The sequence below is a fragment of the Eutrema salsugineum genome, unplaced genomic scaffold, assembly GCF_000478725.1.
Source record: "Eutrema salsugineum unplaced genomic scaffold, Eutsalg1_0 scaffold_9, whole genome shotgun sequence".
Lineage (NCBI taxonomy): Eukaryota > Viridiplantae > Streptophyta > Magnoliopsida > Brassicales > Brassicaceae > Eutrema > Eutrema salsugineum.
Window position 1 is genome coordinate 9,855,354 of NW_006256342.1, and position 10,716 is coordinate 9,866,069.

General features: G+C 39.2%; 1 protein-coding gene across 1 annotated transcript; it reads left to right on the forward strand.

Moving 5' to 3' along the window:
- Window positions 1-1,299: 1,299 nt before the first annotated feature.
- Window positions 1,300-2,815, forward strand: LOC18007938 (LOB domain-containing protein 40). Its single transcript, XM_006391411.2, has 2 exons — window positions 1,300-1,579; window positions 2,076-2,815. Exons 1-2 carry the CDS (start codon window positions 1,390-1,392, stop codon window positions 2,624-2,626), a joined length of 741 nt encoding a protein of 246 aa, XP_006391473.1. The 5' UTR covers window positions 1,300-1,389; the 3' UTR covers window positions 2,627-2,815.
- Window positions 2,816-10,716: the final 7,901 nt, after the last annotated feature.

Consider the following 10,716-nt stretch of genomic DNA (forward strand, 5'->3'; position numbering starts at 1 on the left):
AGTTAAAAAGTACAATAATTTAGTCAAAGTGATCCTTTCAGATAAATTTATTAGTAAGTAGTTCTTCGGATATTAATGTTAATTATCAGAATTAAGATGGAGCTACATACTGTAGCCGATCAGAAAACGCGGCGATTCGACCAACCTCTGTTACCATAGTGTCTCCGCCACGCGACCACACTATTCCGCTTTGCATGCGACTTTGAAGTTCGAACCTCTCTGCTCTTATTTCCCATTTTACCCTCTTCTCTTTTACGAGTAATTTCGCTTTCAAATTCACCTCCTCCAATTATTTTGGCAGTCCATTATGAATTGTCGAATATAAAACGCGGTCAGATATTAAAAAATATTTGAAAACACAAATAGAAACGCTTGCTTGGCTTTTTTGCCGATGAAGATCACGTGAATGAAGGTCGGAGACAAAACACAAAAAAAGCTTTGATATAGTATTTTTCATATTTATCAGTAGGTAGAAAAAAAAAGATTGTTAAACAAAATTGCATCGGATGGTAATAAAAACGATGAAAACTAAAACGACGATAAATGTCCATGTTCAAGTTAACATAATACTAGAGATAACACGATTCATGAACCCTTTTTGTTATTATATTGTGGAACACTTTTGCATAAAGTATATAAACTGTAGAATGCATTTCTTTTAAATTTCGAGTTCAAACTTTTTTGGGACAGAATGTTATTTTATAAATCAAAACAAAGGCTGACTCCAAGTATTAAGAGAAATTATGTGTTAAAAATCTCAAACTCTTATAATTCATCGACAAATTTAATATTTTGATATGTTCTTCATTTTAAAATATAAATCGGTTTATGATCTATTTTTTTTGTTTCAAAATATAAGTTGTTCTTGATATTTTATGCATAATTTTTAAAAACATTTCAATTTTAACCTTATTTTTATAATATATTAAGAGAAAGACAATTATATAATATATTAATAAAAAATATAATAGAAATTTTAATATACTTTATTAATATGTGTACAACCATCTAAAACGACTTTTGAAATTGATGGAGTATTTAGTAACATATTTTTATCAATTAAGTATATCATATTATCATTTATCTTTCTATATAGTCAATACACATTTTCATTTATCTTGGAGTACTAAATTTACCCACAGTAAATTGTGGAATTCATTTTTTGTTTTGTCGCTTACGAAATTCATCTAAGCATACTATACGATACAAATTATGAATATACACAAAAATAAATTCCATCGCTTGTTATGATCTCTCTCCGACCAAACCCAGCAGCTTCCTTTCTCTCTTAAATACCTCTCCTTTCTTCTAAGCTCAGGACCGTACTGTACTTTCCTCTTAGCACAAAAAAAAAAAAAAATTCTCCTCTCATCTTCTTTCAAAAAAAAAATGCGTATGAGCTGTAACGGATGTCGAGTTCTTCGAAAAGGCTGCAGTGAAAACTGTAGCATAAAGCCTTGTCTCCAATGGATCAAATCCGCCGAATCTCAAGCCAACGCCACTGTCTTCCTCGCCAAATTCTACGGCCGTGCCGGTCTCATGAACCTCCTCAACGCCGGTCCTGACCACCTCCGTCCTGGTAAACCAATTCGTCAGCTCAAAACAGATTTACTCTTATCATACATCTGATAATAGACTATCCCCCTGTTTCCGAAAACAGAGGACTCTGTTTTTTCCTTTATCATGCACTTGATAGTGGATCATCCCCTGTTTCTGCTTTTTTTCTTTGTTCTCTGTAATCATGCATTAGTGGATTATTTTCAAACAGATGACTCTGCTTTTCTCTCTATCATGTATCAAGAAATGGCTCATCCCCTGTTTCTGCTTTTTCATTGTTCTCTCTAATCATGCATTAGTGGATTATTTCAAACAGACGACTCTGCTTTTCTCTCTATCAATATCATGCATCAAGAAATGGCTCATCCTCTGTTTTTAAAGCTCTGTTTTTTTCTCTATCATTCCTCTGACTATGGATCATGCCCTGTTTTTGAAAACAGAGGAATCTGCTTCTTTTTTTCTTTATCATGCATCTGGTAATAGTTTTGTTTTTTTTTGTTTTTTGTTTTTTTTTGCAGCGATATTTAGATCATTGTTATACGAAGCATGCGGGAGGATTGTGAATCCGATTTACGGATCCGTCGGGTTATTATGGTCCGGGAATTGGCATCTTTGTCAAGCAGCCGTGGAGGCAGTGATGAGAGGCTCTCCTGTAACTCCGATCGCCTGCGACGCAGCGATCACAGGCCAGTCTCCTCCTTTCAACAACAACAAACTCTTCGACATAAGACACGTGTCGAGAGACGAGAACGGCTTAAAGAGTCGGTGTCGGTCGAGCCGTGGTGCAAACAAACAAGAGAGAAACGTGAGGTCGTCGCTGAGTCACGAGTCTTCACTGAGTCACGAGTCGACGGTGGTGAAGGATGAAGGGAGTATGGTTTCGTCGGAGGAGACGATGACGGAGGAACCGAGTTGGATCGGGCTTGAGCTTACTTTGGGGTTGGAGCCGGCCATGGCACGTGAGAGTCACGTGGTGGTGCCGATGAAGAAAAGGAAGCTAGAGAGATGTGGCACGTGCAATGATGAGGACACGTGTAAGATTGAGCTTGGACTTGTGTGCAGTGAGTGAGATGAATGGTGTGTTTTTTTGGGGCTGTGTGTTGAGTTTTATTAGCCTTTTAGGTGTACAAAGAGATTAGCAAATCTCTCTTTTTTAGTCTCTTTTAAGTTTTGTTTTGTTTACTGTTTTGCATGTTCGGTGTTTTTTCATAAATGTGTATGATAAAGAGGTCTTAACTTAACAAAATTGCAATCTTCAAAAATCTGTGCGGATTAAATGCAGAAGATCTAAAAAATTATAGGATGCATTAATTAAGCCTCAAAATTTCAAAGTGGCTTAGTGGTGAAATCTCAATATAAATATACATGACGATTTAGCCATTTATCATAGATAAAGCATATGGTTTCATTTAAAAGCTACATGTGTGATGTGTGTTAGATTTTGGTTCGCAAAGTTTCTCACATGTGTGGTGATGGATTAATTAGGTAGAGAAGAGGATTAGGACGTTTAGTTAACTGGGTCGAAATATTTATTCAACCAAACATGGCCCAACTCTTTTGGACTTAAATTCAGTAATTCTTTTGTTCTTTTGTCTTCTTGTTTACATTCTGTTTCTCATAGGCACAAAACAAAAAGGAAAAAAGGAATGATTTATAGTAAAAGAACGCAGTTCCTATAGTCTAGTAATTTTTTTAACATTGTAATTTTATTAGACAAGTATTTTCCTTTATAGGCCTATTTAAAACATTTCCATCCCTTATACTCTATGGGGATGCTTAAGATTTTTAATAATAATTTTGTGAAAATTTAAAAATTGAAAAACTTTTTTTTCTGTCCAAGCCAATTAAAAACTCACACCTGTCTAACTTTTTTTTAAACCAATTAAAAACTGACACATGTTTAAGGGACTCCTAAAAATCGATACTTAAATACATTTTTCATTTATTTTTAAAATTATTTTTTCTCAAAAAATCCCTATAGTACCAAGAATGAAGAAAGTTTTATATAGTTTTTGTGTCAATAATATGCTGGACTCAAATTTGGATGATGATAAAAGTTTCTAGAAAAACGGTGCGTTTATCTCTGAGGGTGATTTCGAGGGAGAATAGGGTTTTGCTTTACGTCTCCTTCAAGGAAGGACGCCGCCGCCGTTGAAACTTCCGATGGAGGAGTCCGAGGCGGATCAGATGCTGGGGACTCAGTCTCCGAATCCAGTTGCAACAGTTCCGGTGATGTCTTATGCGAATATCGTCCAATCTAAAAAAACTTTGACAAAGTACGATTTAGAAATATCTACAGCCAACGGTATCAGTTCAGTCAGGGTTCCGGAAGAAGTATTTCAGGATTCCTCGCTGTTGTGGGAAGACTTTGTGGTGGGTCGATTCTTAGCTACTGCTCCGCATATCGCAAAAGTTCATGCCATTGTAAACAAAATCTGGGCTTTGGGAGATAAGTCACAGATGATTGACATTCAAGTAATCAACCCTACAACAATGAAGTTTAGGATCTCGAATCCTATAACAAGAAATCGGGTGCTGAGGAGAGGAATGTGGAATCTTGCAGAAGTTCCAGTAGTTATGTCGAAATGGTCTCCATTCACAGAGGAGATTCAACCAGAAGTCAAGTCGGTTCCGCTGTGGGTTCATCTCCGCAACGTACCGATGGATATGTTTTCATGGAAAGGACTTAGCTTCATCACAAGTGCTGTTGGTGAACCAGTTCGTCTCCATCCCGATACAGCTCAATGTGTTGATTTCAAGCTTGCAAAGGTTTTTGTAAAAGCTGATCTCACTAAGGAGCTACCAAAGATGATGAACTTCACATCACCAAATGGTTCAGAATCGATGGTGGAATTCACTTACCCATGGCTTCCGACAAGGTGCTCGGTCTGTCAAAAATGGGGACACCTAATTACGGTATGTTTGGGAACACAAGCTGTAGCAGAAGGAAGTTCAGAAATTCTCAAAACACCGGTGAAAGATACCTCTGTAACAGGCGAAGCAATAACAATGGTGTCAGAAAAGAGTTCCGATAAAACAAATAAAACCACGATGGAAACCATTACTGAAAAACCACTAAGTGAGGAAAAGGAAGAGGGAGAATGGTCAGTGGTCACACCTGGCAAGGCAGGACGTGGCACACCTCAGAAACACAACGAGCTAGAATACGGACAAGTTTCCATCTTATCTAACTCGCGATTCGCCATATTAAGCAAACCTGACCTAGCTGATATGGGCGAAGATGAAGACTCAACAGAAAAGGAGACAGAGACAAACTCAAATGATGTAACAGATGTAAATTAACCATTACTTGAGAATACAGAGCAGAATGAGGAAACAGAGGCTGTTACACTAGTTCCACAAACAGAGCAAAGTGCACCAAATCATACGGAGGGAAGTCAAAAAGGAAGTGAAGCTCAATTAAGACAACCTTTACACCGTAGCTCCAAGGAAAATCACAAATTCCTCTCGGACCCTTCTACACAAAGAGCAAAGGATGTTATTCCTAGCACTTTGAAAAAGAAGGCCACCACCAAAAAAGCCAATTAATGTTGGGATTTACATGGAATGTACATGGATTTAATAAGTCTACTAAACATTCTGTTGTGAAGGATTGGATGAAGAAGGGTTCATTTCAGTTCGGGTGTTTGTTGGAAACACGAGTGAAGGAAACTAAAGCTATGTCAATTGCATCTGCAGTTTTCAAAAATTGGTTTTTTTTTTATCAAATTATGAGCACAATCGGCTTGGCAGGATCTGTGTTATATGGAGTCCACAAACCCGGGTTACCCCCTACTTTAAAAGCAGTCAGATGATCACATGCTCGATTTTACTGGAAGGTGCTACGGATGAGATCTTCTGTTCATTTGTCTATGCTCTAAATACAGTTAAAAAATTGTGGGAGGATATTAAAAATCATCAAGACTCTCCGCTGTTTAGAAATAGACCGTGGTTGATATTGGTGATTTTAATGAGATATTGAAGGTGGAAGAGCATTCAGGCTATATGGATTCTCCAACTGCTCCCACAGGTATGAGAGACTTCCAAGATATAGTTCGATATTGCTCTCTTGCTGATCTGAAAACACATGGACCATTATACACATGGTGTAACAAGAGAGAAGAAGGTCTGATATGTAAAAAGCTTGACCGAGTCCTCATGAACAATGCAAGGAAAAACTCATATCCGCAGTCATATTGTTCTTTTGAATCTGGAGGATGCTCAGATCACTTAAGATGCCGCATTCAAATCGACGCAGAAAAGCAGAGGATCAGACGCCCTTTTAAATTCACGAATGCAATCACTAGCTTGCCAGGATTTTTGCCTTTGATGAAGGATCATTGGGCGGAAACAGAAGCCATCTTTAGCTCTACGTCTGCAATGTTTCGTTTCTCTAAAAAACTGAAGGCTTTGAAGCTGAAGTTACGAGGGTTTAGCTATGTGAACCAAAAAGGCATATGAGGAGCTATGTGAAGCTCAGATGACAACATTATCAAACCCTGCTCAGGCTACAGTGGACGTGGATGCCAGAGCTTATGAGAAATGGCAACACTTAGCAGAGATTGAAGAAAAGTATCTCCGTCAAAAATCTAAGCTGCATTGGCTACAGGTTGGAGACGGGAATAACAGATATTTTCATCAAGCGACAACGCAAAGAGCGATGAGAAACTCAATCAGGGAAATTCAAAGGATTGATGGTTCATTGGCAGTAACTCAAGAGGAAATAAAGGAGGAGGCTGAACAATTCTCCCACAAATTTTTATCCCATGAAATTGTAGATTACAATGCAGTTCGGAGGTGGTGTGTTCGTGTCAACTACGTGAGGGAACAAGTTTTACCCTTAACAAAACAAATGAAAGCCGCAAGTGCACAGCTAATCAGTTGTAGTATTTAGGGATCGAATCCACAGAGATTTGTGTGCCTGGTATTCTTCTTTTTAACTTTATGTCTAGACTAAATTGGTTTTAAAGGTTGGTTATTTTTCTTGCGAATTAAACTAAAACAAAAGAAAGCAAATAAATCTATCCTAAAAAGCAGGTAAGAAATCCGAATGGAATGCAATTAGAATGGGCAAATATCGAATGAAAGACTAATAAGGCAAGTAAGATATCGCATGAAAGGTAAATAAAGCAAATAAATAATGAACTAAGGAAATTGAAATGCAGGTCTAAGAAAGCAAGTAAAAATCGATGGAATTGTAAACTATGGCTAAAAACGCTGAGCTTTTGGGAACTCTAAGGGATCATAATCGGTTTTAACACTAAGGTAGATAGATTGGGATTGACAGATAACGATATATGGGTTCTAGAGCTAGAGTACGGCGGTATGACTATGTCACTGTCGTGATCATAACCAACTGTTTCTCGCAACCCTGACCAGTAGGTTTCCACTCTGGCCCTGGAAGGGAGAGAACGCAAGAGCTGCACAAGACTCGTCAATACTCACGATCTCGCCGCAGGTAGGTTTCCACTCCTACGGAAAAATTGCCTGTTTCATTCTAGGGCTGATACTTAATGAAAATTTCGCAACACTAACTATCTAGATCAGATACTAGGTGATCAATCAAGCATACATGCAATAAGAACAAGAATAAACAGAGAACAGGTCGAAATCCCAGATCTATAAACCTAGATGTCTTAATCGATTATGAGAGCCCCTTTCGAGAACCCTAAGCCCAACTCGGGATCTACTCAGACATGGCTGAGTTCGACATCATCATTGGTTTTAATAAAAGTAATGAAAAACAGTAAAGAAAAGAGATAAAGAAAGCTTCTCTATTGAAGAACTCGGACTTGAACAATCTTCTACAAAAATCTCATAAAAATGGCTAAAGGAAAAGAGTTTCTAAAAAGTATGAAGGGTCCTCTCTAAAAGCGACCTAAATGACATGTATTTATAGTCTCCAATACTCCATGGTCTCTAGGGTTCCGGAATTGAGGCTGAGAATGACTTTGGGCTTCAGATAAGTGGGCTTTAACTCGAAGATTGATTGCCGCGGTCGGGAGTGTTGTGACCGCGGCAATTGGCTTGTTGGCCGCGGTCGGGAAGCTTCTGACCGTGGCAAATAGCTTGTTGGCCGCGGTCGGGTGAGTTGCTGACCGACTTCGAATGGCTCCGGGGCTAATGAAATATCTTGAGATCCAAACGTTGGAATGTCTCCAGACCAAGTGCATTTGAAAGCTGGTTGATTCTTCTATAAGTTGTCCAATTTTGAGGGTGATCAGAAGGTGAGAAGGTCTTCGTTTCTCCATGAGAGTTCTGACGGTCTGCATTTATCCAAAAGAGTCTTTTTGTTCCATTTTGTGCCTCTTTATCCCAAATTACCTGAAAAGTCTTTTAAAATCCGAAAACATAGAAATCCTTTGAAAACCTTTGAAAATGGAGTAAAAACACTTGTAAAAGATATTAAAATGATCCATAAAAATAGTCAACATCCGGTGTTATCAACTCCCCCAGACTTAGTCTTTTGTTTGTCCTCAAACAAAACAAAGGCTAAATCTCGGCGAGAGGTTTGAAAACGCTGGAACTAAACAAAATCTCAGAGACCAAACTTCTAGACCAATATCAATCAGTATGCATCAATCGGGAATAGCCTAGAAAATTCTCACTAGCAATACAAGCATAACTAGTCCGTTAATCCGTCATGCAGAAATCTATGCACTAAGATCTAACTTCCAGTCAACTAGCTCTTAACATTCATTTAAAATCTCGGTGATTTTCATCAAAGAAAATCTAGGCAAGGCAATCTAGGCTAGGTGTCAAGAAGGATAATTCTGGGGGGTAAGGCTTAAAGTGTTTACGGGTTACCTGAAGATTTGGAGGATGCAAGATATTATGCAAAACCGCAAGAGAGAGTGAAGCTGTTGGTATCCACAGTTTTCAGTCACTTTCTTCTTGACATAAATTCATGGTCTTCTTGCTCAGGTTCTCTCCAAACTCCCCCAGACTTAGATTTTTGTAAATCTTTAAAAACAATATCTCCTTAAACGAATAGTGGTTGCTCATTGCTCCACAAATTTCGACAATCTAAGACTCATTAGGCTTTTTGTTTCCTTTTCTCTTTTCACGTTTTTTTTTCTTTTTTTTTCTTTTTTTGTTTTAAGAAAGGGAACATCTTTAGATATAGAGTCTTAGAGAGCACGAATTTACCAGTTAATATCTGTCTTGTAAAGCTTTATTATGTTTCTGATACTCTTCCTTCCCAATTCCATTAAGTCTCCTTTGTGAGTGACTGAAAACTGCGTCGCTCCTCTTCTCTCCGACGTTTTTGCACATATCTGCTGATATAAACTAAAGAGAGAATGCATGAGGATTGAAACCAAGGGTTTTGGGTTTAGGGTATGGTACCAGATAAAGATAAAGTGGTCATCTGAACGACAAATAGTGGTAAAAGTGATGGTAAAAGACGTCCTAGATGTGTATGTCGATGCCTGCCTAAAATCAATGATGAGAAAATTAGATATCAATATTAAGTCAAAATAAAATGAGCTAGTATATCTTGTCAGAAAGAATCTCCATGAATAGAAGTCCTCTGGTGGGAGTTCGTAGTGCAAGTACTCTAGCTACCGCCTAGTCTAGTGCTAACCACAAATGAGCTATCATGCATAGTGTAGAAGTGTGCAGGTCTAAATCATCATAGTTTTGCGTCAAACATTCCTGAAAAATACTTAATGTCGAATAGGTTACATATTAAAATTTTAAAAGTACTTGAAATTTAAAAGCAAAGCAGGGAAATGATTAGTACGGATAGACATCCTCCCGCAGACTTAAATCACACTGTCTCCAGTGTGAAAAAGTTGGTGAGAAGATGGTAAATAAAAGCAAAATAAAATAAAATAAGATAAAAGAAAAGATAATGATGATAGAACCGTGATGGTAGTGAAGTGCTGATCAATCACTCATCCTCCGAAGTGTCGTCTGCGAAATGGTGTTGCTCCTGTAAGAAGGTGATAACGCGCTCAAAGCGTCGTCCCTGTCTCTCAACTCTGCGCTCCAGATTGGAATGAGTGTGTGATGATGTAGATGATGAGGTGTGGCCAGTCGAAATAGATGGCTGAAAATGAGCACGGGCCGCAGCTGCATCACGCTTCGCCTTGGCTACTATGTATTGGCCAATGGTGAATGGTAGACGAGGTACAGATGGCAGAAAATCATCGGATACTGGAGTCCATCGTGGGCGTCCTCCGTTGCAAAATCTCGGGATAGATGCTGAAGGTAAGCGGACTCGGTGCTCCTCGGTGCCAGTGCAATACTTGTAACCAAATCTGTCTGGATCGAAAGCGGCACGAGAGATAGTGTGATCGCGAGAGAGATAAAGTAGATCATACCAGACATCGAGAAGTGGCTCGTCAGATGAGAAATCGAATCCTACAGCCTGTAGTATCGCTGTAATAGCACTCCCGAAAGCTGGAGTAGCGTCCTCGCAACCATGTAAATCATGCTTCACCTTTACCATATTCTGCGCTATGATCCATGCAAAGCAAGCAAGTCGTGGGTCGTCCATAAACGGAATCTGAAGTGTAATGAGCTCAGTCTTCAAAACACCTCCCATGTTTGCTCTAGAGAAGATCGTGTGTGCTAAGAGTTTGTGCACAACTCGCACTGCTGGGTGGCTAAGAAGGGCTGACTTCGATCTCCCACTATCATAGGTTCCATGACCCATCTCTCTCCACAGGTTAAGATCAGGTTCATCTTCAAGGTAAATGCCATCAGTGTATGGAAGCTTAAGAGCTTCACAAACCTCGGAAATGGTGAGTGAATAAGGCTGTCCGCGGATAGAGAATGACAAGATGTCATCTGATGCTCTGGGGTTCCTCCTTTTCGTGTGGTGGAGTGTAATAGTCGCTAAAAGCTCACGGACTAGCTCAGGATAAGTCGGAAGGTTCAGCTCCATGTAGGGTCTCAGCTTAAGTGCATCGATGTACCAGATCACATCCTCTCTGATTCCAAGCATCTCGAGTGTATGATAATCAATGCAAGGCGTGGGTTTGATGTTCAGCTTCTTGAAACGCCTTGCATAGTCCACTCTCGGGTTTGTCTCCCTCCCAATGTATCGAATCTGTGGTGGCTCGGGAGCTGCTCGTGTTTCTCTTGTGTGCTGGAGCAATCTCATCACATAGCTTCTTCTTCTCGGTCTGGCTTGGTTCAGCATGTACTCTC